We start from the raw sequence: 25166 nt of genomic DNA on the forward strand, positions 1-25166 counted from the left end.
TGATCACAGGTTTTTTTCGTTTCGCGTCTATTCAAAATGTAGGATCCAATAATATGCAGTATTTCCGCTTGAACTAAATTATGAAAAAGCAAACGAAAGTGAATGCAGGTTTCATTGCGTCCATGTATCAACTTATCTTTGATGTTGTCACAGTATTAGTTTTTATATCAGGGTTGAAGAATTACAATGCTTTTATCCTAAATTATGTGTGTTATTTATACTATTCACATGATTAATACAATCTATTTTGGGCTTTGGCTAGGCATATATAGGCATCAATTGCTGTGATAGTTTTTTTCTAATATCATTTCACTGCCGATACTTTCGTTGGTTTATACATATTTAGCTTTGGAGAATAGTACCTCTCTATTCATGTTAGTATATTACGGTTTTTACCGGAATTGAACCAATCCTTCTAAGTCATCAAGTTTGGGCATTTTAAAATGACTAGCACCGCAAAGTACAAGACATCGATCTTAAGCGCAATACGTGATCGATCACTTCTAATGTTATTGAATGTGAAATTATAGAATTTATGTCAGCGTCAAATCTAAATGAGGAAAAGTTGCCAATTGATTTTTATACGACCTTGATCATATTCTTGTACCGAGCTGACAAGATGGAGAGTTTAAGATCAACACATCTTGCCGCACAGATTCTGCATTGAAAGCGTGGCGGTCAAATCAGACATGGTAATATTCGTACGAGTGGACCGTCACAACCTTGTTGTTGCATATGGACATTAAGTTTGAATTGTCATCATCATATGTACAAGAACTAACTGTAAAATCATATTCATAATTGAACTGAGCCCTCAACTTTCCCACTGTATAATTATATTGAATTCCGCCTATGTATAATACGTCTAGTCCGATCATTGTGCCTCGCTACACCTGGAATCTCTGGAAATTTCCCATCCTGCTGAAGCTGTGAAAAGAGTGATTTCGCATACTCATACCCTACATCCGAAATCTCATTGAATTTACCAAATTCAAGGGTTCCATATTTTTCAATAGGAGGACGTATATATACGCATCCGCGGGTGTTTTTTGCTCTTTCTAGAGCGCCAACGGAGGAGACGTACGCTAGTCGCGCCTGAATATCTGCCATGCTAGGGATACTTGGTTGTCGAGAAAAAATATTAAGTCGGTTGAGCAAAACCCAGAAACCTGCAGGAATGTTAGCTTTTACAGAAAATAAAGCATGTATAGATTTATTTACCAGAAAGGGAATCACCCCAGGTCATGGACGACGTATCATCTACACTTCCCACGTCAACAGCAAAAACCACATTTGCTCCCAGCGATTTCATATGCGTAACTGTAAGATTATCCACATATCCACCATCCATAAGCATACTTCCATCATCAGTCAGCGGAGGCAACAAGCCTGCAAGTGACATGGATGCTCTGATATACCTCCACGCATAACCTGACGTGTGAAAATCCATTCTCGAGTGTGTGATATTAGTCGTGTTGTTATAATATTGCAGCCAGAAATCTTCGATTCGCGAATCGCCAAATGCCTTCCATATCCCTCTGTTGAATTCATGGCCGGTAGTATAGCTAGTGGCAGGATACGTTAGATCAAATAGCATCCGCCATAAACTGGCCATCCGACCAGAGAACTTCTTTAATCGGCCATAGATCGGTACCATATCAGAATCACGCGCATACAAACCGCCGACAAATGCTCCAATCGAGGTTCCTCCAACAATGTCAATCGGAATTCCAGCCTCCTCAATAGCTCTTATTACTCCGTAATGCGATAATCCTCTAGCTCCACCACCGCCAAGAACTAAACCGACGGCTTTCCCTGAGAGAATCCGCGCCAATCGCGTAAAGTCACTCTTATGAATCTGACTGGTAGAATATACAGGTGTTGAAGCCATTGGTTGCCGTAATTTCTGAAATTCAATCTGAAGAGTATTTTGCACCCGATTCTTGAGTCTCATTATCTGTGTGCCCAAAAACGCCGACGAGGTACTGGAAACTGGACCACGAAATTGCATTTGCACATGATGATGGGAGTGGATCCATGATCTATTTCTTAGCCAGTTCTTCGTCTGACCTGCCGGGACATATCGATCTTGATGCAATAGTACTAGTTCCTTTCTTGCCGTGGATTTGGTAGTGAGTAATACCCGCTCGTACTCTCCAATAGAAGGATCCGCATTAGCATCCGCCAAAAGCAATATACAATCGGCTTGGGAGATACATGTCTGCGTCCAAGGAGATGTCACTGAGGTATCTGCCACGTAAAGCACCGAATGATATCGTTCCTCCAAATCAGTCAGATATCCACTTAACTTGAGCTTGCCAAGCTTGTTGAATGAATGCCGTCCCAGATGTTTCAAGACTGCTGCTTGGTCAAGTAATATACTTGTTTGTCCGATCGTAGCAATCGCTCGTAACAATCTAGTAGCAAACTCTTTAGCAGGAAGTCCTGACGTCACAGGAACAATAGCAACAGTCTTGAAATTCCCCGACATCGGTATTGTCGATCCTTTCGTATTTTCGTAACTGCCGCGCAACTCTTTATTCACTAGACTATCAACTCTCGTTGCAATCAGTTGCGAGATTTTCATAGTTATTGCAGGATTCTGTAGAGCTAAACTTTCAAACAACGTGCGTGGGAATCGCACAATTTCAGTGTCGCGCACGGCATGCATGGTGAAAGGACGTTTGGAGGACGCTTGGTAAAGGTTAGCTATAATTCTTGATATCTGAAAACTATAAAATAGAACTTACTCAGCACTTCTAACTCTCCAATACTCTCACCTTTCCCATATTCGTCAAAAAGCTCAACCTCATCACTCTCATTTGTCTTTAGAGCTCGTAGTCTACCATTTAATACAATGAAAATTGAATCAGCCTCATCTCCTTGACGATATAGCACCTCGCCAGCTCCAATCTGGACCCATTCAAGAGCAAAGTCAAGATGTAAAATAAGACTCGAGATGACGGAGGTCAATCGCTTAGCCATTGTAAGCATAACAATAGACTGCCGCTCAATCAAGCGCTCAAGAGATTTGTTTGGCAGAAATCCAATAAAAACATCCGTTGTGGCCCTGATGTCCACAAAGGAATTGTAGCCAGACATTGCGCCTAGATATCCTCCAATACCGCCGGGTTTAACAGTGTATATAGTCTTGAATTGACCAGACTTCTCTCGAGTGCACACATCTAGAAAGCCATCAATCACGTAGTATAATCCGCGGTTGGGATCTCCTTGCTTAACTAAACGGGCTCCAGCCTTATAATGATATATTTCAACATCAGCGCACAGATCTTGCTTGATCGACGTAAATGTTGCTGGGGGATTATATTGATGTATGTTGCTTGATGCCACCGAGTCATCATCTAAATAAACGTGACTACTACTGCCTAGCCCTAGACTTCCAAGTCCTGTAGGTACCCCAGCCCTCGTGCTATGTAAGGACTGACGACGACCAGCACTGCGTTTAGACTCAAAAGCGCTTAGACGAGGACTGTTCTCAACAGACACAGGAGCGGGAGACTTTGCTTCCAATGAAAACTTTGTCACTCCTAGAGCCTCTAAAATGCATTCTAAAACTGCTCCTTTCATTTTTCTGATCGTTTGTTCGTATTCGTCTTCCAGAATTATAGTAGCCTGACTTTCGCTATCGCTGAGCAAATCCTCATCATCGCCAAGGTCTGAGAAATCAAGATTACCGTACCCGCTTTTCAAAGATTTTGTAGACAGTTGTAGTCGTAAGCTTGGCCGTCGAGGATACAGCATTGCTGACGCATGGACCGAACCATGTCTCTGGGGTACAGGAGCGTTCGAGGCCAAATCACCAGCCATCACTCTATCATGCGACGCTATTTCTCCCTCGATAACTTCCTGATCTTCTGGTATATGCTGAATATTCGGTCGGTGTTGGCTAGATTTGGGTCTTTCCGCTCGAAGCGAGTTGATAGATGAGGGTGCAGGGGAGGAATCTGAAGTTCGCCGTTTTGACGTCAAGGCCTGCTGGTGCTTTTCCTGAGGCGAATTAAAGTGATTTCTAATCTGCTCAATAGCATCTGATCCGATATGGCTCGGCAAGCTATATCTAAGAAGTTCATTGAATGCTATTTCAGTTTTCAATATCTCGGAAGTTAGTCCGAGATAATTGTTTCCAGTCTGAAAAGTGACTCGTTGAAAGCGCGCAAGAATGACTTGAACAATATGAGCTGCAGATTTAGGGTATTTCTGAGTCAGGCGTCGAAATGCTTCTGCGGGGATTATAGCAATTGTGCTATCAACTGACGCGCGTGCAATAATTCCCGCTGGATCTATTAACGGCATACGCGTCCGATGTTGCTTGTCAGAGTTTGAGCTCTCAGTGAAGGTTGGCGAGGTCAATTTCTCAGATAGAGGTGGAATATTGGGGATGGGTAATAGGCTCGGGCTTGCTGTTAGAGAATCAGATCTCATGGAAACCGATTCTTCAAACATTGGTCGAACAGGAGGCGAGTACATAGATGAAGATGGACGTCGCTCTCGCTCGGACTGTATGTTGACGTCGATCTCCTCAGTAAAGAGCGATAGAATTGTGAAAAGAGACGACATCGGTGCGCCATTTCTAACCTCGGTCAAAAGCTTGTATCCACTGTCTTCGTCTTCGCTGTCAACTGATTCATCGCTACAGTACGTATGGGAAGGACTGCTTGCTGGCCTGGCGTAAATCTGAACTTCTCCGTCAACGACCTGCATAGCCTAGTTAGATAGAACGCAGAATATAACACCAAACAACGACTCTTACAATGCAGAATCCCTTTTCTTCACTCAAGAGCATGGTATCGCCAGCAATGAGTTTGCGTGTTTGAACATGCCTCGTTAGTTCATGAACGACTGCCTTCTCCAGATATCCAAACACTTTGATCCCGCTGAAAAACTCATCGAGATAACTCGAAAATCCGGGTTTGTCAAAACTGCTGGGCATATTTGAAGGATAAAGAAGCATGTCCAACTTCTGCTCAGTTCTGTGCCTTTCTTGAGGGAGTCGCGAGTAAATATTCAAGTAGCGGTAGCGCACAAACGCCCAGACTATTGTTCCAAATGCCAGCATGATAACGAGAAGAGAGGAAAACGAGAGAGTGATACTAAATGAAGTTCCTAAGATAGAAAACACCTGGGCAGGTATATAATATGCAACAAGGGCGAGAACACGATATGCGAGGCGAGGAAGTAGCCACAGCAGCCTGCTCGTCAGGCTATGCTGAGAAGTGGCAGTTTCTGGCATTGTCGTGTTGCCGTCAAGTGTGCCTTGATCTTCCTGCTGAGCAGCTACAAAAATAGAATATACTACCACTGCCACCAACAGTCTGTCAGTGCATGCAGAGAGACAGCCGAGGGGCCATCGCATGCCTGATAACTGCATCTGGGGGATATCAAGAGGCGTGAGACGAAAGACAGCTTGAGCTATTGATTGGACGTCACTAGTTGACCTCCACAGACAGGGTTTGAAAAGCCCTATAACAGGCAGTAGAATCGCAAAAAGAGAAATAAGAGAAACGGAGAATCCTTCAATAATGAGCACAGCTGATGATCTGAATACTATCTTCCAATGACCCGTGACGTCACGCCTCCGCCTGGGAATCACGAGGGCTAGGTTATTCTTCCTGAAATTTCTAGTTGCTACAAATTTTGAGTGCTACTCTAGTCACAGATCTAAAAGAGAAACAGCAAGCATTTTTCAAATGGCTTTGGCAGAGTACGTGTTGTTTAGCTGACATTTAGGTCCATGAACTGACACTTACTATTCTTGTTGTAGGGTCGTTGATATACCAGTAGAAACCAGCACGTCAGCAGAAAAGCATTCTTTAAAGCTAAACGATTCGCACTCATCTGTCAAGCGCACGATCGCAGACGTCGAGGATGCAGCAGATGAAAAAAAGTTAGATTTAGTATCTAATGGTGGACAATTTCAAATCAGCAGCTCTGGTACAGAATCGCCACAGGCGGACTCAGAACTGGCGTCCACTGCCTCTACCCAAGCTCCGGAGCCAAAACGCATTCGCCGCGACCATGACCCAGCCAAAGCCAGATTAGAAGAAAAGGGCCGAGGGCGACGAATGTTTGGACATATATTGTCGTCCTTGGGACAATTTAAAGAAGAATCCAAGCGGTCTGTCGTTGTATCTAAACGGAGCTTAATTGACAAAAAAGTTCAACAGTCTCTTGCCCAAGAAGACGAAAAGATTCATGAGGAACAGTTGAAACGATCACGAGAATTACAAACACAAAAAGATCTTGATAGATTGAAAAATCGAATCGAAAGCTTGCGAAAAGAAGCCAAACTTTTACGCACAAAGTCAAAACCTTCAATATCGTATAAGCCCTACACATTCACTGACGCGGAAGAAGACATTTTAGATAAACAGTTTGATGAAGCAGAAGACGAGGTTGACAGATTATGGGACGAGTTTCATGTAAAGTATCCTGATATCAAGAGAGAGCGAACTCCGATTCCATCAGATTCAGAATCAGATCGCGACTCATCAGATCGTGAGCTGCCTGCACATCCGGTCTCGCCAAAGAACTCGTTATCAGCAAAAGTCGAGAATAGTGAACCAGAAAAGAAGAATGACGGTGCTGAAGTTTTGAATAAAGTAAAGGAAGCAGGAGGCTCAGTGAAATCTTACAACACGGCAACTGAAATAGCGAACGACAATGTCCAAGTGGTCGCAGAACTGAACAAGAGTGACGGAGCTACCATTGGCGATGCTGCTAAAGAAGAGAAAAATAACAAACCGGCTGAGAAGCTCAAAGAAATTAGCAACAGCTTTGAGAGACAAAAAGAAACTGAAGAGTAAGTAAGAAAGTCTGTCGCTTTATTCTGCGTGATTGCTTTATTTTTTGCCTTTGCGAATAATTGCTTGTAAGATATACTAAAGATGTATCCACTGTATTACTGAATTATTGTATTTAGCATTTATGTCTGGAGTTTGAAAAATATTTTACGGTTTTACAATGCCCTGAAAGTATTCGTAGAAAATATAAGAAATTATACCGCATAGATTGTGTATATGGCATGTACTAATCTTTGCTGAACAATGCGACACCAGTCATATTGTTGGGAATATATTACACGTAGTTTACAGTTGACATACATATAGACTTAGATGTAACTGAGTATGTCAAATCAGTCATTATTCATATCCTGAATCACTCCTTCGTCTGCAACCAGTCGGTCATTCTCCGCGCGAGCCTCTTCCAATACATTGCCAACATTCCTTGCAACCTCGTCTTCTTTCAGTCTGCGTCTGATCAATTTTGTAACTTTCTCGGCTACTGCAGTAGCAGCCTCTGAGCAGCTTAGTAAAGTCTCAATCTCAACTGCCAATTGACCGGCTTTATATATTTGACAGATTTCTTTGTTGATGTTAGAAGTCACTGACATAAAGCCATGTCGCAAAAGTTCTTCTTGCAGTGATGCATCAACTAAGACTGCTGTTTCATCTGTGTCATCTGTGTCCATGTCAATCTCGTCATTTTCTTTTGCCGGTGTAGTAGCAGCCGTGGTTGAGGTAGCTGCTGTTAATGAAGATTGTGCAAGCTTCATGTTGAAGAAAGAAAACGTCACACACACAGGAACGTGAAGAACAGATAGCGGCACTGGAACTTTTTCTGTCGGAGGATGAACAACAACTTGTCGCGCATCACCCGAGCCGACAATGGAAATCTCTGGCCGCCTATAGTGCAGAAGTGCAGCACTTACAGCTAGACAGCCTGCGTCCAGCAAGCCACCGTCGTGATCCAAAAAATGAACATCGGCCCTCACTAACCAACATTTCTCTCCTGCAAGGATGCATAGCGATTCTGTGTCTAAAGCCTGTGACTGTCTGATTGATTTTTCAATAATCCGTGAAATCACTAGCTCCTCTTCCGATTTTCTTCCAGCTTCAAAAGTTGGTGCTGCCATCGGGCTGATCTCGGTCGAGATGACAAAAAGGCCGTCATATGGCCGATCTGACCGAGGCTGAGTTACCTCTGCTGATATTCGAACAATGACGCGAGTTCTACCTAGGTGTACGTCTACCGCACCGTATTCTGTAGAGCTGAATGATATGTCAAGATTTCGCATTTGTGAAAAGGACCGATTATCGAGCCGGACATTTTCTGTTAATGCCTTTAGCACAAATGTATTTTCTATCAGTGTCGGCTTTAAATCTCGGGCCATCGTGCCCCTTTTCTCTTTTTGTGGTTGCTATTATTTGCTTTAAACGTTGGGATTGTAAAAAAAAAATAGGTTCAGTTGGATAAAGAGAACTTCAACTTTTTTCAGGGACCCCGAAGTTGGGAGGAACCGTCCATTTCGTCTACATAATGCTCAGCGTCTACTCTTCCTTTCGTTCACCACTCACTTTCCTATCTACACTATCACAACCATCACATCCACCCTTGTTTTATGAATCACCCGGGGGAATATATTTTATTTAGATTATTCATCCATTTTTTATAATTGCGGAACACCCGCTCTATTTAGCTTTTAGCTCCTTGCAAGGGTCAGTTATTCCTCAGCCGTCCTCCACTCTTTTCTTTTTAAAAGCATCATTTTCTTTTATAAGCCTTGCTCTACTATTTTTTGTCTTGCCTGAACACTGGGATCTATTTAATTTTACATCTCTTTCGTTTTTGCCTATTTATGCACTTGTTTTGGTCTCTGCTCGCGTTGTGAACCGTTCAACGCAACTCGAATCATTAATCTCGGCACTATATCTCTTACAGATGCCTTCTTTTCATACGAGATTCTAACGGTATATTGGACTAGAATTTTTTATTGATCTTGCCAACATGTATCAAAACCGTCCACAATCCTCTCATATCGATCGTTACACCAGCGCACCTCGTCGAGATGTGCGTAATTCCCATGAACGCCGCGACGGCGACTATTACGGCTCTGTGTCTGCTCCTCGTGGATCTTATCGTTCTCGGGATAGTCACAAGTTATCTGGTCCAGAAGATAACGGATCAGGCTCGTCGATTGTCCAGTACCGAGACCCCCACAAACTGTCAATCCAAGTTCCTTTCAATCAATTTAGCGAATGGTACCAGCAGACACTACCAGTCGAAGAAGAACTTCCATCTAGTGAGGATTTACAAGCCAAATATGATGAATACAAGCTAGATCTTTACGCTAGACTCGCGCGTGGATTTGTGGTACAACATATTAACGACGTCTGGTTTAAAGAACGTTACGTTCCGGCATTGGCAAACGTGATCAAAGGGACCGAAATTGAATACAGAAAGATATGCTACAGCAAATTTATGAGCGATTTTGAAGCCGGGAAATTTGACCAGTTTTCTTTGGATGGCAACCGGCGTGAGTTGTACTTTTATTTGATTCCAGAAACTACAACTAACAGCAGTATTAGCTCGACTACCTGCTGCGAGCTCTTCAGCTGCAAAAACCGATGATAGCGTCCCAAAAGCTGAAAATAACCTAGGTACAGAAGCAGCTTCGAAAGAAGAGCGAATGGACATTGACAAAGTGGACGAGCCAGTGAAAAAGGATGAAGCCGATGAAGCTGACGAGGATTCACCGTCTGCGGACCAACATGAAGCATCAGCAGAGCAAAAAGTAATAATAATCAAATCTATTGCACCCAACATCTCTCATGCACAGCTATTGGAACTTGTGAAAACTGTGCCTGGATTTCAATTCCTATCACTCTCTGATCCCAATCCTACAAAACGTTACTACAGAATTGGATGGATCATGCTATCTGAAGACAGTGACCCACAGGCTGCGATTGAGATGCTCGAGGGAAAATCGATTTCCACATCTGATGAAAACTCGAACGAGTCGGAATTTGTCGTCCATGTCGGCATCCACTCCATGACTCGGCCAATGAAGCGCAAGTTTCTTTACCCCTACCTATCATCCGTTGACTATGTTAAGAAAGATCTTGAAAATATCAAGAAAGCAGCGGTGCAGTTTGAAAGCGAATTTAACGACCCTTTATATTCTGGTCTAGACAAAATTCTCAAGCACGCTGAAGAGCTTGCTTCCAAAAACTATCAAGCTACTATGGAAGCGAAGAAGTCAGAGGCAGAAGATCAAGACGAAGAGGGAATGGTCATTGAAGAAGAAGATGAAGGCCAATTACAGAATGAAATTGACAAAAAGCAGCTAGACTTGATATACTTTTACTTGAGACAGGTCTACTCATTTTGTTTTTACTGTATTTTGGGTTGCAATTCCATTTGCGATCTCACCAAAAAGTGCCCGGCCGGCCATTTACGCAGAGCGCTTCCAGGATCTGACGCCGACGAAGAGACATTGCAAAGTTTTCGCTCACCTGATAACCGAGTCGAGCAATGGATACGGGCTTGGAACGAAAAATTTAGTCTATTTATCAATCCCGAAGCTGCTGATTTGAAGAAATTCGGTGGTATTCCAGTTTCTGAACTTGTTGAAAACGAGATTACGACTCATGTTAAGCAAGAAGACGAGCAGAAATACCGCTGCAAGGTTGGTACTTGTACAAAGCTATTCAAAGGCGAGGATTTTGTGCGCAACCATATCATAAAAAAGCATCCTGAATTTGTCACAAGTGTTGAGGAAGAGGGTGCGCTTCTGAACTCATATGTACTAGACGCCTGTCGTCTTCTACCCGCACGATCTGATGGCTTCCTACAACCTGCTTCCCTTGACAGCGCGTCAGAAGAATCAGATGCGGAGAATCCTTTTTCTGGATCTAGTCTTACTTCAACATTTGGAGGACTTCCGACCAGTCTCCCGCCCTCCACGTTGAACGCTGCACGTATATCTAATGGCAATGGTAATAATTTTCACCAGGCAGATCCATTTGAAGCCAGTCAAACCTCTTCTTTTACGCCGAGTGGTCAGAAAGGAAAACGTAACTCAATGACTCACAGTCATAATTCAAATACACCTCAAGGCAGAAATCGAGATCAAGAATGGCGATCAGGAGATCGGAATCGGCGTCGTTCTCGCAGTCCATTACCTCGTGATCGTGGCGATTATCGAGATCGTCGTGATTATAGGGAAGATCGCCGCGATCGTGATTATAATCGTGGTCGCGATCACCCACAGCGTGGAGAGATTGATAGGTACCGCGGCCGGGGTGAGCGACATGATGGTGATCGACCTCCGCTTAGAGAAGATCCGAGGGCTGGTGCTCTTGGCGATCCCAGAGGACGCAGTCTCAGGAGTTATGAAGATATTGCCCCCGAGACTGTTGAGTTAGATTATTGAAAAGCAGGTTATTCGTATGACAAGTTTTGGCAAGCGACGCTCCTTTTGTAATTTATTTTTGGTGGTTGATTTGTGATCATATAATAGTTATATGAACTACTAATAAAAGCGATTCTGATTAATTACGAAGACAAGTGCATTTAACTGTGACAATTGATTCATTTCTGTCTACACAAATCACGCCCCCGACCATAAAAATAATAATACAGACGCGCAACAAAAAAAAGCAAATTGCTTCGCGAGGGAAAAAAGGTTAAATCAAACAAGGATTAATTAATGATCATGGTCTTGCATCCAAGTCGATTGTTCGATAAAATATAGATTTAAGTCTATTCAAACAAAGGACATTGCCCCTGGTTAATGGATGTTTAGTATCAGAGATTCCTAAAGCAATAATACCAGCTTCGCATTCGACAGCATTGTAATTCTCGTTGCGCAAAGCCATTCGCGAATCTGTACCAGATCGAAATTTAGATGCCGAAATAGGACTCGTAAAGTATGAAGCGAAGTCACTGTCATCTGCCACTGCGAGTTCATAAAATGAGCCGATTGATTCGTCGGATTGATTGTCTTCATCCTCGAGTGATCTATTTGCAGATATGAATGAAGACGTAGAGGCAACCGCAGCAGCACTGATCTCGCGTAGCGCCCTTTGAGAAGAAGACAAATCGTTCGAATCATCCACATGCGTAGGTTTCCAATCAAGAATTCCCAAATCACAAGGTTCCTTTTCAGAAGGGAGAAGACGAGGAATATCGGTGATAATAGGAGGTAACGGATTTTTCATTCTGCTTTTGGCTGACCTCAATTTCTCAGCACTATAAGCGTGCACCAAATAAGGCACGTCGTCCATATGCTTAGCGTTTGGCGTATCCTCTGGAATCTGAGAGTTTTTATGATCTTTCTCAGAAAGCTTCGCCACTGGCGATGGTAAAGAAGGTACAGTAGAAGCTAGAGCACTACTCATGTTGGAAAGAGCATCTGACGCATAAGCTTCGGAACTAGAGGACTCAGAGTTTGAGATTGTAGCAGACACTGCTGTTCCGGGAGTCATACTTTCATAGCACGGAAATTGAACTCTAATCTCGTTCATACTGTTTGCTTTTAACTGGGGCGGTAGAGGAGGCGGTAAAAGGGGAACAGGAGGATGTCGACCACTGTTCAAGCTGAGATGCTCTTTCGAAATCACATGTAGTAAACCGGCTTCGTATTGGCTCCGAGAATTATGATCAGTGACAGAAAAGTCGGAAGTAGATGCGTATTGAAGATTGAATTTGCCATTCAAGTTCGATTTGTCGGCAGCGACTTTTGCTGAACGTGCAGCGCGAGGATATCGTCGCAATGGAAGCATTGAGCAATACAGCTCTCTTTGGTCTTTAGTCCTATGATAAAAAAAGGTTACGTTAGTATTTGATTTGATTGCGAGGGACTCAAATTTGTGACCACAGAGAAACGAACAGATAACGGGTATAAACTCCATTTTCAGAATTGAGAGCAGTCATGGTGACAATCTTATTAAGCCGAGGAGGCTGGATATTCTGAGCGTTAACGTCAAACCTGGACAGAACCGAGATATTCGTCTTTTGCGACGAAAATGCCGGAAAACTCATTTCGTCGGACGAGCTGGTATCAGAGGACTTGATTTCTAATAAAATAACAGTTTCAAAACCAAGATTTAACGACAGAAGCTCTGCAAATAGCTCGAATACTTTGCCGATATCAACAGTAGCACAGCAGTCAATCTTAGTATCTTCGCAATTCAAGTATGTAGGGAGCTGTTGTGATACAGAGGTAGATCCGAAAGGACGTTGAAACTCGCTCAATTTGTCAACAGGACTGCGGATATCAAATTCCTCAGCGGAATACATGCTGGTAGTGTCAGAGAGCTCAAGAAACGAGGAAGAAAATCCACCGCGATATCTATTTGGAGAGTCTCGCGTCGCTTCTAGCTCATTGTTCAGTATTTCCATGACATCCTCTGCATACTTTTGCAATTTTCTACGTTCAAAAACATCGAATTCTAGACGGGGCATTGAGCTGAAAATACTGAAAGCCCCCAAAGCGCGACCTGTAGTCGTGATCAACGGAGCAGAAGCCCAAAATTTGATCTTTGGGAAATCTTTGACAAGCGGATGATTCTCAAAGCGCCAGTCATCAGCAGCCGAGTGAATCACGACCGGTGACTCCGAAAGCAAAGTATGTCCTTCCAACGAGCTTGACCGAGAAATCTCGCGCAGTCGTTTCATGCCAGCACCACAAGCAACAAGCTGCATATTCTCGGCCATAACAGATATTGTGGCACCTTTGAGCTTGAAATGTGAACGAGCTGCTATTATTAGCTTCTCAAGTGCTTTCTTATTCTCACGCGTAAAAGCATATTTATAGCGCTTAACTTCTGCAATGCGTGCATCTTCGTCAACTGGTATCGGAGGCACAAAATAGCTCAGATGAGATGGATAATCTTCTGGCTTTGGGAGATTCATGGAGAGGTTGTAAATCCCATTCGCATAGTTGATAATGAACTCGTCATAGCGCTCAGCCGAAGCCTTGATTGCAGCCATAATGTATTGGTCGTCAGATTCGTTGCTCTGGCTATCGTCATCTTCGCACGACAACTTGTCAGTAGACAGAGATGCGCCATTGATTTTCTTGGGACTGAGATATCCCTCCTTTTCGTTGGCTTCTCTGGCAATAGCTAGAGCAGTCTGAGAAGCCGGCGGAGGAGCGTAAATCCACAGAGGCTGAACCGGGCCGTCTTGGGGAGCTTGCTGAGAATTGACAGCTTCTTTCGGCGATGAGTCCAAGCCTGATTTATTAGAATCATCAGCTCTTGAGCGCTTGACGGTTCCTGACGTAAACAGAGAAGCTGCAGTAGGCTTCTTCTTTTGACGAACAGTATCGCGATGGCGGCCAAAGGTGCGTGACAAGAATCTGCGGAAGACAGAGTACTTTTTCAACGTAGAATCGTTTGCGGCGGTGTCGTGACATTCGGCTTCCATCGTGGAGAGAAGGCTGGCAGCATGGAAGAGAAGGAAGGAAGCGGAGGTCGTTTGTATTTTACTTTATACAACACCGGATTCAGATTCGAGCTGTCTGGCTGCCCCCAGAGTATTATGTCATAATAATCACGTGAATTACTAATTACAGTCATTCTACGTTGCCAGTTCGAGGTAACTAGATGAGTAATCAGTGTAAGAGAACGCATGAGATAGTAGTCACGACAACTACTATTTATCTTTATAGCATTTTTCTGCTAAGAAATCGGACTCTTCCTCGTGCTGGTCTACTATATAGTATAAGTCCGGTTCGAACTAGGTTCGCACCCATTTCCTCCTTGTTTTCTAGAGGAATCCGAGACTCGGTTTGCAACCCGCAAACTGACAGACAGCTTTGACGCGTGCGCGTAGAAAGTTTCGTTCTTGGCACAAAGCTTCCACCCAGTTGCTTGTACAGCCCTCGTATCCTTAACTCATACGGTCTTGATGCCAACAATCTATATCTGGAGGTAAAACGCGTGCATCAGAATGGCGTTCGGAGACACTTTTGAAGACGAGAGCTCCCGCGACTTCGACAGCCCGTTCTTAAAGTACAAGAGACAGCGATCAAAGCCAAACAGATTAAAAATCGTGGCTGTCATAGTCGCCTTTTTGGCCTTTGGCCTTTGCTTGCTATTATGGTCAACGACTCCAGAGAAGGTGAAGAAGCACGATCAGTTGAAGCTGCAGCAAAAGGTCTCGCAGGAGCCTCTTCAGCGGCGCAGGAAAAAGATGTACTGTGAACCTGATCCACCAAAGCAGAACGCGACATTGGTCATGCTTGTTCGGTACACACATTACTACTATACTCTTACGGGAATAGTTAAATGCTAATAGATTTGTCTAGAAACTTTGAGATTGATGATGCGCTCAGTAGTATGCGACAGATTGAGGACAGATTTAACAGAAGATTTCGATATACCTGGACTTTTCTTAACGACGAGGAATTCACCGAAGAATTTATACAGCTCACCAGTGGCATGGCTTCTGGAGACACAGAATATGGCATTGTTCCAAAAGAGGAATGGACATGGCCAGAGTTAATTGACCGCACTAAGGCGCGCTCAAACATGAGAAAGATGGAGGAAGATGGCGTAATCTATGGTGGTTCGGTGACCTATAGGTGAGCAGACTCAAAGCGCTTAGCATATTCATTTACTGACCCGAGTAGACATATGTGCCGTTATAACTCTGGATTTTTTTTTCGACATCCACTTCTTTTGAAGTATGATTATTACTGGCGAGTGGAGCCTGGCATCGAATTTTACTGCGATTTAAATTAGTATGGCTCCACTTTATTAATTTCTGCTTGCTATAGCTTGTTCGTTAGCTAACTAATAATTTAGTGACCCTTTCAAATTTATGAAAGATAATCACAAAGCATATGGATTTGTCATTGCCATGCCCGAATATCCGAAAACGATTCCTTCGCTTTGGGACGCCACGCAGCGATTTGCTGCCAAATATCCAAAGTACATCGATAAAAATAACGCGATTGAGTTTATCGTTGATGGAAATAAAGGTATTGAGGGAGAATACAATATGTGCCATTTTTGGAGTAATTTTGAAATTGGAGATTTAAATTTTTGGCGTAGTGAGGCATATTTGAAATACTTTGAATGGCTAGACGAGGAGGGGGGTTTTTATTACGAGCGATGGGTGAGAATACAGCATCAGCAAAATCTTTTTATTTCAATGAGACTAACAATTCAATTGAATAGGGTGACGCTCCCGTCCATTCGATTGCAGCCGCGCTTCTTCTTCCCCGAGACAGAATCCACCATTTTGCGGACATTGGCTACAAGCACACTCCCTGGATGAGATGCCCATCAGACGACGAGTCCTATATCTCTGGCAGATGCTTGTGTAACAGGCAAGAGTCATTCGATGAGCATGTATACAGCTGTCTTCCCCGATGGTTCCAACTTGCTGGTCGTAGTCCCGGGTCACAGGCCTACAGGCCATCCTTTTAAAATTTCAGATTTTGTGAATATTTGGGTTATATTCTTTTTGACATATATTGAGCATTTTAAAACTCATGTGATTTCCCGCACTGTTTTTTGGATTTTTTGGGAGATTTATCAACAGCAAAATTGCAAATATCTGTAAGGTGTCTAGCCTATTTGTTGACTTCATTATTTTGTACATTATCATCATGTAAATTGTAATTATCGCAATGCTATTCGGATGCACCAGACTTGTCACGAATAAAATAGTAGCCTCTATCCAATTTCTCTCCAAACTGCCTCGTATCTAGAATGTCACATTGCGCATTTTCCTCTTGCAGATCTTCCCATCGTAATTGCTCTCCATCTTCACCAATTCTATTTAGAGGCTCGATACCGGTCGTATCCACGTCTTGCACATGATCTACAAATATGAGTTGTCGTTGCAGGTCACGCAGTAACTTCTGTTCTTCTTCCTCGCTCGTTGGAACCTGCAAGCCTGACCGACGGAGAAGTTGCCTCAGTGAAGAGGAATTGATATCAGGGTTCGCTTTCCCTGAAGAAGACTTGAGTAGAGATTGCACTTTCCATGTACTTTCTGATAAAACGCTGTCAAGTTCCTCGTTCGTAATTACTTGGACTGAAGGCCTGGGATTGGAGGCACTTGACGAAAAGCGAAATTGTGTGAGTTTTAATCTGCACGCAGGGCAAACCGTACCACGGCTGACTATTGACCTTAAAACCATCAATGAGACTGGTATATTGTTATAAATAATTCTTTGAAGATAGTTTCTGCTTTTTTCTATTTGCCTCTCATTCCTCTTCGTGCGAGGCTTTTAGAGGAAGTTGAATGTGTCTTTTTGCTGATAAAAATCGGAGATCAGAGACGCGTTTTGGGAGTCACAATAAAAGCGCTTCACGGCGTAGCATCTGAACAATAAAAATCGTTCGGCAATCAATCTAAGATCTGTCTCCGCAGTCCGGTAAATATCAGCAAAAGGATTATATAAATGCTGAATATTTTTAATGTCTACTGTAAGAGCGCGATTGTCTGCTGCTAAAGCAGCAGTAGAGAAGAAGAATTTCGGACTTGGTCGAGATGAGTGTCGAGAAGCTCTTACAATTGATCCAAAGTCTTATAACGCGTATTGCACCTCAAATTGTGTTTAGACTTGATCTGAATATTGATACTGACATTTTATTTGTAGTCTAATTCTATTGGGCTATTGTGAAACCGGTTTATCTGATTTTCAAAATGCGGAAACCTCATACCTACGAGCTGGCGCTCTGAATCCTAAAGCTCCAGCGGCCTACCAAGGTCTATTGACCGTTTATGAAAAAGCAGGACGAATTTCCGATTTCATCAAGACCTGTTATAAGCTAGCTGCACTGTATCAAGAGTTGTGCGTTTATGAATCTGGTGCTATTTTTATACTCCATCTTGCTGACAACGAACATTCAGGGACGACGTTGACCGCTGTACTGCTTTGATCAATAAAATGCAAAATATTGCTATGATCAGTGGAGAAAGAGCTGATGTAGGTATTCTCTGGTTAAGATTTTAAATTATTGTTAATGTTTTTTTCCAGCAAATTGAGATGATGAAATCGCTTCTGCCTGGCACTGTGATATACAGTTTTCTTGAAGCAAGAATTCCACATCCTGCGACGACGCTAGAAAAACTTACAAACCTCATTGAGATCGAAGAGAAGGAATTGATACAAAGCACAATTAATAAACAAAGGAATAAGCTTGGAGTTAATCTAGGAACTGTCGCAGCTAAAATCAGGCAAGAAGTTTATGAGAACTCAAAGGTACGTTATAAAGCTATAATCGATTAATCTGACTCCTGACATGATCTACCATTTAGCTTGAGCAATACTACAGGGATCTGCTCAACTGGTCTGATGACGAGCAACAGCGTCGGCAGGTCGAGGGCAAGCTGCTCACTTTCTTGTATAATCAGCTGAGGGTGATCCCAGTAGACAAGAAAAAGGCACAGAAAACTGTAATCCGTGACAAGCTGTGGGAATTGGCTACGGGAATGGTTATCTTGAAGACTCCTGTGGAATTTGCATGGGAAATTACCCTGGAATGGAATAACTGCCGAGATCTATCTGAGCTCGACGAGAACCTAATACGGGATTACGTGAAAAAATTTCCCTCCAGCGGCCTTTCAAAAGTTCTTCAAGCGTTTCTAAACTCTGATATATCGCCTTTTCAACATGTTGCTGAGAAGGGTACTGATGATACTGTTTCTGAGGAGGAGAAATTGACTGTGGTAAATGACATCTGGGATGAAACCGAAATTTTGGAAAAGTTCATGGTAAGCTTTAGCTGGACTTATTGCATATACAAAGTTAACGATTTTTATCAAGGAGGGCTATGAAATGAGGCCAGATTCGCCTTTGGCGAATAGAATTCTCGGAATATACTACTTACACATCGGAGAATATGAGAACGCAGTCGAATTATCATTGGCTGGCTTACAATTGTTGACAAAATTGCGCTCGCAAACTGGGTTCAATTTATTCCATCACCGAAATGCTATATCGGCTACATTGGGCACAGCATATGTCTATTACCAAGCCCCTAGACATTTTGACCAAGCGCTGGACATATTCGACAAAATTATCAAAAAAAATCCAAACCATCCCCAGACCCTGATTGGAAAAGCTTTGATTTATAAAGAACAAGGCAAAGTTTCGGAAGCCTGCAACCTATTGCGACAAATTCTTGTAGATGACAGCGATAATATTTCCGCACTGGTGGAAATGTCATGGTGTCAGATATTGTTAGGAAAGCATGAAGAAGGGCGAACAGGACTAGATAAGTGCTTGACGTTAGCAACCAAAGATGATCCATATTCCAGAAACTTGAGGGCAGACATTTGCTGGAAAATTGGGAAAAGTTTATGGGATGAACAGCGTAAGTTGTAGACTCAGATAGTAACAGCCATTGATGATAAAACTTGCTGACCTTTTTACTGACTTTAGCTGACCTGCGAAACGATAAGTCGCGGGCCTATAATGCCTTTCTAACGAGCTTGAAGCATAACCCGAATTACGCAGCATCTTATACAGGTCTTGGTATTTACTTTGCAGATATTGTCCAAGAGAATGAGCGTGCTGGAAAATGTTTTCACAAAGCGTTTGAATTAGATGCATCAGAAGCCGAAGCTGCAAGACGGCTAACTGAGACATTTGCGAACGACAGAGATTGGGAGCTGGTCGAAGTCATTGCAACTCGATTTGCTGAAGCAGAGAAGAGGAGATGTGTTCCCGGGAAGGAATCCACGTGGCCATACCGAGTTTTGGGAGTGGCATATTTGGTATGTTTTTGTCAGTTCAGCATATTTTTACTTGTACTAATCTATGTACATTCAGCAATCACATGATTTGGTGAAATCTATACAATCATTTCAGACAGCTTTAAGGGGCGACAACACTGATTCGAATTCATGGACTGGATTAGGTGAGGTGTATGCTGAGTCTGGTCGATATGTCGCTGCTTCAAAAGCATTCGCTCGAGCTAGCGCTGTTGATCCTGAGAATTGGTACGCCCGTTTTCTACTTGGCATGGTGCATCGACAGATTCTTGAATTCGATGAAGCAAAAGATGTTTTTGAATCAGTGCTCCGGGAGAGACCGGAGGAGTTTGTTGTATTAGATCATCTCTGCGAGACTTTTGTTGCCTCTGCTCGTCACAATGTTGAAAGACGCTATTTTGGCGATGCAATTTCAGATGCTATCGAAGCGCTAAAGATTTCCGGCCGAATCTCAAAAATCAATTCGAGGACTTTCGATTTATGGAAGAACACTGGTGATGCTATTGAGATTTTTTTGCAGGTGAAGTCTATGGTATCAAAATTTCCAGCCGAAGTTGTTTCAGAGCTATTTCAATCAGTTCAAATTGAAGCAGATATCTATAGCGAAATTTCAAATATTGATGAAGCTGATGGAGTTTCGATTAATAAGCTGGCTAGTGTCGAGTGCTCTGATATACTTCAGACCGTGATATATTTCTATATATTAGCATTCAAGATTTCACTTCTAATAACGTTTGGCACAAAAAGAAGTAAAGCTGTTGGATGGTTCAATATTGCCTGCGCAGAACTAAGAGCTGGTATTAAATTCGATAGGAGCTTTCAATACGAGCAGGCTGCAATTGAATGCTTAAAAAATGCAATCAAACTTGAGCCGAAGAATGCGGTATTTTGGAATGCATACGGTATTGCCACTGCCGGCCGATTTCCTCTTATTTCGCAGCACGCGTTTATCCGATCGCTTATTATAGATCACAAGCAAACTGTTGCATGGTCTAATTTAGGCGCAATGTATTTAGTTAAAGGCGACCTTGAGCTTGCAAATTTAGCTTTTGAGAAATCTCAGTCCGCCGATCCTGATTATGTTGCATCATGGGTTGGCCGAGGTTTCATAGCTGCTGCACTCGGCGAGGAAGAAGAAGCGAATGGGCTCTTTGAGCATTCATTTTCGATTTGCTCTGGAGTAGATGTAATTACTACCTTTTATTTTTTTGTATGCCTGCGCTGACTTATGCTTTAGAAATTGGCACATCTATTGTACGCTGCAACTGCATTTACTCTCATGGCGAACTCCAATACTCGTTTACTTACGCCGGCGCATATTGAGCAGCTGATATTTGCATTAGACAAGTTCTTGCTACTTGATCCTGAATCTGTGCCTGCAATGCAATATAAAGCTCTTATCTTAGAGAAAAAGGGCGAATACTCGAACGCTATTCCAACATTGAAAGAAGCATGTAATAAACTTGAACAGTCATATGAAGACCTGGAATCTCCTGAACTCCTTGTTGAGTTTGCAAATGCAAATGCACAATTAGCGCGCATTTATTTGGCAAAGAGAGATTTTGAAAATTCTATAAAGGTATCACTTACGGTCATTGATTTATCTGAGGGAGATGATAATTTGCGACTTAGTCGTCTGTCTGTGGCTCTGACCGCTGGTTTGTCATATTATTACACAGAAAGATATGATGATGCTTTAGAGATGTTTAATCTAGCTAGCGCAGATTCTGATAATAATCCTGATATCACCGTCCTTCTTGCTCAAGTGCTATACGCTTTGGGAGGAGAGAATCGTGAAAAGGCGTCCGATGAGCTATTTAATAATATCGAGCAGAATCCTCAGCATTTAAAGTCAATTTTGCTTTTAGGAACTATTGGATTGATTGATGACAATGGCGATATTATTGATGCTATCGAAAGTGAAATTACAGATTTTGATGTTGAAAAAAGAATGGATTCCGGCAATGACAGCTCGATTGAGCTGCTGTTATCTGCACTAGAGGGAAGTAGGAGCGCTGATAAAATCCCTTCGAAACGGCCCTGGCTGCAATCCGCGATGCTCAAACCATCTGGTTTTAAAACTTGGAAGCATGTGGACCGGAAAATCGCACTGGAAGCTGCGTTACTGGACAAAGGTATACAAGCCGCCGATTTAAGCGATGAACTCATGTCTGTTGGAACTTTTGCAGATACAATAAAGTCAATTTTTATTGCTCCTGGAAATAAGAGAGCTTGGAACGGCTTAATTGATGTAGCCAGCAAGTATGTTGAGCGTGGTCCATTGCCGGAGCATTACCTGACTCGCGTCACTGATAGCTTTAATGAGCTAACAGTGTAGAAGAGATGCACTTGAAGGTTGTAGTTATTTGTTTTTGCTACTGCGCCTTGTGATTGTTGACCAGTACACAACTGGTATTCATGTTATTGTATATAATTACAGATTATATAGTTCAATTTTCCTAACTCCTCACTTGATTTTCCCGCCATGATATATAAAACCAGATTATTGCTTTTGCATTTCTAATAAGTCTATCAACTAGAACTTACAGTCCATATTCATCCCCATCTATATCAGGCTTAATTGACTCAACGATCACCATACTCAAAACTCCTGTAGGTAAAGCATATAATAATCTCAGATGAAGTCCTTTGGTCAAGGCTCCAAGCACACCAGCTTCTTTGATAAGATTTTTAGCAACGAGGATCAAACTATTAGAGTCATCAGGTCTTAACGCTTTGATTTCAGCTGAAAATGCCAGTTGCTGTCGCGTCTTTACAACATCAAGAAAATTAGAAATAGTCTCACTTGCGAAAGTAGCGAAAGATGAAGCCGCTGCATATTGTAACGTAGATAGGTCTTGCGATGATGTACTGCCACCTGATTCGAAATTGGATCGTTTTCGCATATACTTTTTCATATTTTCCTAAATCACGGCAGTTAGCTAATTCTTTCTCAACGTAAAGTCCTGGATTCCCGGTCGCTTACATAGGCATACCAGTAGCATATTGTCGTAGGTGTGTACATTGCCAAGCTCTGAAACAAAATATAGTTAGATAGCTTTCAATTTACGCTTCATATGTTCGTCGTTACCATCCAGTATCCACGAAAAAATCCTTTGATTTTCTCTTCTTTGTGAATTTGTACAATGGTTTGTCTAGTTGATACTATTCCGGGTCCGGTCACTAGTTGCATTCGGCCTTTTATTACTTCCATAGGCGTCCACAGAACACTGCTGGTAAGCTGTATAAAGGAATTAGCATCTCAATTTGTTGCAGTGAACGCATCGTGCAATCTACCTCAGCAAGTATTCCACTTAGAGTGTACGTGATTGCTGAATCTTTTCCGTACTGAGCGGAAAACTCTTTCTTTGCTTGCCGATACGATACCAAATATACAGTAAATGCCGGAGCCGATAGTAATGCCGAAACAGAGACACCCCGCCAATATTGACTGAATGGAATTATAAATTTATTATTCACAGAAGTTTGCCGCAACGTAAGAATCGTATCCACTGTATTAGCTTCCAATTAGTTTCTCTTTCTTGCTAAATCCAGAATAAGTGAAAACAGCAGGATTGCACACATGGATGGAAGACGACTGAGCTGCCGACAGCGCCAGCACTTAACAATCAAACTCTTAGAAAAAGGATCATAAATATTTCAATCATGTAATTTCTTACACTGCAGCCGTCACTGTTCCTAGATCTGCCATACTGACTTGTCTTTATACAAATTCGAAGTATCGAAAAGTCTCCGTAGCAGTAAACAGGTTTGAACTCGCAAGTCAAGATGTAATGCAGGACCCTCGTTTGGAAATTAATAGCAGAGAACGCTATCCGGAGACTGCTACAGCGCCAGATTCATCTTCTACTGAGACAGGTATACCGCTTCAGATTCAATCCACCGTCACGATAGAGAATATCTTTGTCAAGGTAATCCAGTCCCACCGAATTAAATTTTGAATATAAACGTGCGGCTCAGATGCCATCGCCGACACATCATGACTATTCTAAAGTTAAAAATGCGAGTGGACAATCATGCAGTAGAACAACATTCGTTATAAGGACTGAATAGTTATATGTACAAAAAAGTGTCTCCATTAAAACCTGCTCAAAAAAGCCAATTCAAGGAAAGGTCTTTCATATCACTTACTGCGCATGTTGTAGAGTTGTATAAATATCATACGCTTCATACATCATAACAATTAAAACCGCTAGTAATCTAGTACTTTTTGCTCCTGAGTAGGTTCTTCAGGCTTCAACAATTCTACAATAACCATACTTAAGACTCCAGATGGCATACTATACATAAGCCTAACATGCAGGCCTTTAAACATTGCCTTGAAAAATCCAGCTTCGGCGATCAAATTTTTTGCAACTTTTAACAATCCCATTTGGTCATCTGGACGTAACCGAGCAACTTCTTCAGAGATAGCCAGTTGCTGACGAGTTTTAACTACATCGAGAAAATTGGAGACAGTGGCAGCTGTGGTTCCAGAAACGACGGACGCAATTGCATATTGGGAAGCCGTCAGATCGATCGACGGTCGACTTTTTTCAATATTTCGGTTGCGCAGATATATTTTCATTTTTTCCTAATAGAAGATTGAAATTAGCACTTTAAATCACAAGAAGATAGAACAGCAGGAAACTTACGTATGTGAACCACCATACAATTGAGTGCGGAGTGAAAACAACGAGACCCTATAAACTTTAGCAGAAAAATCAAATAATCGTAAAGGCAACGATACAAGTTTACCATCCAATATCCTCTATAAAAACCTTTGAATCCCTGTGTTTCGTACATGCGTTTCATCATAGCAAAGGTTCCTCCAGAGTTTGACTTCTTGATTTGCATATTACCCTTGACAACTTCCATAGGTGTCCACAATAAGCTACTTGAAAGTTCTGCAATTGTTCCACTGGCAATATAGTTCAGAGCTGTATCAGAGCCGAGGTAAGGAGCCAGTTCTTTCTTGGCCTGACGATAGGATACGAGGTAGATGGTAAAAGCTGGCGTGGTGAAGCCGACGGCAGCAGACAGGCCACGCCAGTACTGAGCAAATGGTAGTTTATACCCAGTTGATAAAGAAGTTTGCTGTAGTGTTCTTATTGTGTCGACTTTAGGAATGTTATTAGCTGGTGTCTATATGAAACGTGGTTGGTTGCACGAAGAACATACGCGGATGAAAAGCCACTCGACTGCCCACTGCACCCGCACTATATCAACAAAGTTAGAATCTGCAAGCAACAATTAACATGGTCTGTAATTACACCGCAGCAGATATTGTAGCAAAATCCATTATGTAAATCGTCTACTCTTGTTTCAAGTTTGTAGACACAGGCATCAGTAGTAATTTAAAGACAAATCGATCCTAACAAACCAAACGACAGACAAAAAAATCAAAAGCATACGTTTATCGATATGACATAATGCTTCCAATGATTTCTAAAGATAAAATTATTCACAGATTGACCAGGCAAAACAGAAAATGTAGCTCGAGAACAGTTGTGAATTGCTCATTTGTCGCACTGGCCCAAAATTTCCCGACGACTCGGCGCCGACAAGCCGAATTTCGTCACGTGATTTGAACGAAGCAGCGAGCAGCTAAAGTTTTTTACGCT

At 42.4% G+C, this 25166-nt stretch overlaps 10 protein-coding genes across 10 annotated transcripts; 4 read left to right on the forward strand and 6 right to left on the reverse strand.

Annotated features, from left to right (window-relative positions):
- Positions 1–834: 834 nt before the first annotated feature.
- Positions 835–5251, reverse strand: V2V93DRAFT_323133 (uncharacterized protein; the record flags this gene model as incomplete). The annotated part of the gene is made up of 4 exons (XM_066907431.1): positions 835–1169; positions 1222–2694; positions 2751–4716; positions 4772–5251. 4 exons carry the CDS (start codon positions 5249–5251, stop codon positions 835–837), a joined length of 4254 nt encoding a protein of 1417 aa, XP_066766470.1.
- Positions 5252–5596: 345 nt separating this feature from the next.
- Positions 5597–6992, forward strand: V2V93DRAFT_367446 (uncharacterized protein). Its single transcript, XM_066909575.1, has 2 exons — positions 5597–5722; positions 5783–6992. Exons 1-2 carry the CDS (start codon positions 5709–5711, stop codon positions 6822–6824), a joined length of 1056 nt encoding a protein of 351 aa, XP_066766471.1. The 5' UTR covers positions 5597–5708; the 3' UTR covers positions 6825–6992.
- Positions 6993–7011: 19 nt separating this feature from the next.
- V2V93DRAFT_191024 (ribosomal protein S5 domain 2-type protein) lies at positions 7012–8328 on the reverse strand. Its single transcript, XM_066906972.1, has one exon. The coding sequence runs from the start codon at positions 8189–8191 to the stop codon at positions 7154–7156; it is 1038 nt and encodes a 345-aa protein (XP_066766472.1). The 5' UTR covers positions 8192–8328; the 3' UTR covers positions 7012–7153.
- A 477-nt stretch (positions 8329–8805) lies between these two features.
- V2V93DRAFT_323026 (uncharacterized protein) lies at positions 8806–11233 on the forward strand (the record flags this gene model as incomplete). The annotated part of the gene is made up of 2 exons (XM_066907428.1): positions 8806–9334; positions 9585–11233. 2 exons carry the CDS (start codon positions 8806–8808, stop codon positions 11231–11233), a joined length of 2178 nt encoding a protein of 725 aa, XP_066766473.1.
- Positions 11234–11297: 64 nt separating this feature from the next.
- V2V93DRAFT_404503 (uncharacterized protein) lies at positions 11298–14232 on the reverse strand (the record flags this gene model as incomplete). The annotated part of the gene is made up of 2 exons (XM_066912643.1): positions 11298–12615; positions 12692–14232. The coding sequence occupies 2 exons, from the start codon at positions 14230–14232 to the stop codon at positions 11514–11516; spliced, it is 2643 nt and encodes an 880-aa protein (XP_066766474.1). The 3' UTR covers positions 11298–11513.
- Positions 14233–14671: 439 nt separating this feature from the next.
- On the forward strand, positions 14672–16462 carry V2V93DRAFT_367456 (nucleotide-diphospho-sugar transferase). The gene is made up of 5 exons (XM_066909576.1): positions 14672–15056; positions 15116–15391; positions 15440–15550; positions 15615–15927; positions 15990–16462. Exons 1-5 carry the CDS (start codon positions 14758–14760, stop codon positions 16239–16241), a joined length of 1251 nt encoding a protein of 416 aa, XP_066766475.1. The 5' UTR covers positions 14672–14757; the 3' UTR covers positions 16242–16462.
- On the reverse strand, positions 16033–17105 carry V2V93DRAFT_367457 (uncharacterized protein). The gene has a single exon (XM_066909577.1). It carries the CDS (start codon positions 16958–16960, stop codon positions 16448–16450), a length of 513 nt encoding a protein of 170 aa, XP_066766476.1. The 5' UTR covers positions 16961–17105; the 3' UTR covers positions 16033–16447.
- A 26-nt stretch (positions 17106–17131) lies between these two features.
- On the forward strand, positions 17132–22009 carry V2V93DRAFT_367459 (uncharacterized protein). Its single transcript, XM_066909578.1, has 9 exons — positions 17132–17359; positions 17423–17617; positions 17677–17752; positions 17804–18028; positions 18085–18540; positions 18593–19142; positions 19211–19545; positions 19601–20728; positions 20780–22009. Exons 1-9 carry the CDS (start codon positions 17241–17243, stop codon positions 21878–21880), a joined length of 4185 nt encoding a protein of 1394 aa, XP_066766477.1. The 5' UTR covers positions 17132–17240; the 3' UTR covers positions 21881–22009.
- V2V93DRAFT_367465 (mitochondrial carrier domain-containing protein) lies at positions 21934–23491 on the reverse strand. Its single transcript, XM_066909579.1, has 6 exons — positions 23223–23491; positions 23126–23163; positions 22840–23054; positions 22634–22783; positions 22529–22576; positions 21934–22466 (listed from the first exon to the last, which is right to left on the reverse strand). The coding sequence occupies exons 1-6, from the start codon at positions 23252–23254 to the stop codon at positions 22086–22088; spliced, it is 864 nt and encodes a 287-aa protein (XP_066766478.1). The 5' UTR covers positions 23255–23491; the 3' UTR covers positions 21934–22085.
- V2V93DRAFT_367471 (mitochondrial carrier domain-containing protein) lies at positions 23448–25144 on the reverse strand. The gene is made up of 5 exons (XM_066909580.1): positions 24816–25144; positions 24724–24761; positions 24301–24662; positions 24198–24245; positions 23448–24136 (listed from the first exon to the last, which is right to left on the reverse strand). Exons 1-5 carry the CDS (start codon positions 24842–24844, stop codon positions 23756–23758), a joined length of 858 nt encoding a protein of 285 aa, XP_066766479.1. The 5' UTR covers positions 24845–25144; the 3' UTR covers positions 23448–23755.
- Between the last annotated feature and the right edge of the window lie 22 nt (positions 25145–25166).

This window comes from Kockiozyma suomiensis (assembly GCF_038497685.1).
Source record: "Kockiozyma suomiensis strain NRRL Y-17356 unplaced genomic scaffold V2V93scaffold_5, whole genome shotgun sequence".
Taxonomy (NCBI): domain Eukaryota; kingdom Fungi; phylum Ascomycota; class Lipomycetes; order Lipomycetales; family Lipomycetaceae; genus Kockiozyma; species Kockiozyma suomiensis.

What these genes read in the sequence shown, in the direction of transcription:
- V2V93DRAFT_367459 (XM_066909578.1), top strand. Translation starts at nt 17,241, where the DNA reads ATGTCTACTGTAAGAGCGCGATTGTCTGCTGCTAAAGCAGCAGTAGAG. An exon ending in AAGTTTATGGGATGAACAGC is followed by an intron (nt 19,143 to 19,210) that starts GTAAGTTGTAGA and finishes TACTGACTTTAG; the next exon opens with CTGACCTGCGAAACGATAAG. An exon ending in TTTTGGGAGTGGCATATTTG is followed by an intron (nt 19,546 to 19,600) that starts GTATGTTTTTGT and finishes ATGTACATTCAG; the next exon opens with CAATCACATGATTTGGTGAA.
- V2V93DRAFT_367471 (XM_066909580.1), bottom strand. Translation starts at nt 24,844, where the DNA reads ATGGATTTTGCTACAATATCTGCTGCGGT. An exon ending in TCGAGTGGCTTTTCATCCGC is followed by an intron (nt 24,663 to 24,723) that starts GTATGTTCTTCG and finishes ACATTCCTAAAG; the next exon opens with TCGACACAATAAGAACACTA. An exon ending in TTGTATGGTGGTTCACATAC is followed by an intron (nt 24,137 to 24,197) that starts GTAAGTTTCCTG and finishes ATCTTCTATTAG; the next exon opens with GAAAAAATGAAAATATATCT.
- V2V93DRAFT_367465 (XM_066909579.1), bottom strand. Translation starts at nt 23,254, where the DNA reads ATGGCAGATCTAGGAACAGTGACGGCTGCAGT. An exon ending in CTCAGTCGTCTTCCATCCAT is followed by an intron (nt 23,055 to 23,125) that starts GTGTGCAATCCT and finishes AAGCTAATACAG; the next exon opens with TGGATACGATTCTTACGTTG. An exon ending in TTTTTCGTGGATACTGGATG is followed by an intron (nt 22,577 to 22,633) that starts GTAACGACGAAC and finishes ATTTTGTTTCAG; the next exon opens with AGCTTGGCAATGTACACACC.
- V2V93DRAFT_367456 (XM_066909576.1), top strand. Translation starts at nt 14,758, where the DNA reads ATGGCGTTCGGAGACACTTTTGAAGACGAGAGCTCCCGCGACTTCGAC. An exon ending in TTTTACTGCGATTTAAATTA is followed by an intron (nt 15,551 to 15,614) that starts GTATGGCTCCAC and finishes CTAATAATTTAG; the next exon opens with TGACCCTTTCAAATTTATGA. An exon ending in GTTTTTATTACGAGCGATGG is followed by an intron (nt 15,928 to 15,989) that starts GTGAGAATACAG and finishes TCAATTGAATAG; the next exon opens with GGTGACGCTCCCGTCCATTC.
- V2V93DRAFT_367457 (XM_066909577.1), bottom strand. Translation starts at nt 16,960, where the DNA reads ATGGTTTTAAGGTCAATAGTCAGCCGTGGTACGGTTTGCCCTGCGTGC.
- V2V93DRAFT_191024 (XM_066906972.1), bottom strand. Translation starts at nt 8,191, where the DNA reads ATGGCCCGAGATTTAAAGCCGACACTGATAGAAAATACATTTGTGCTA.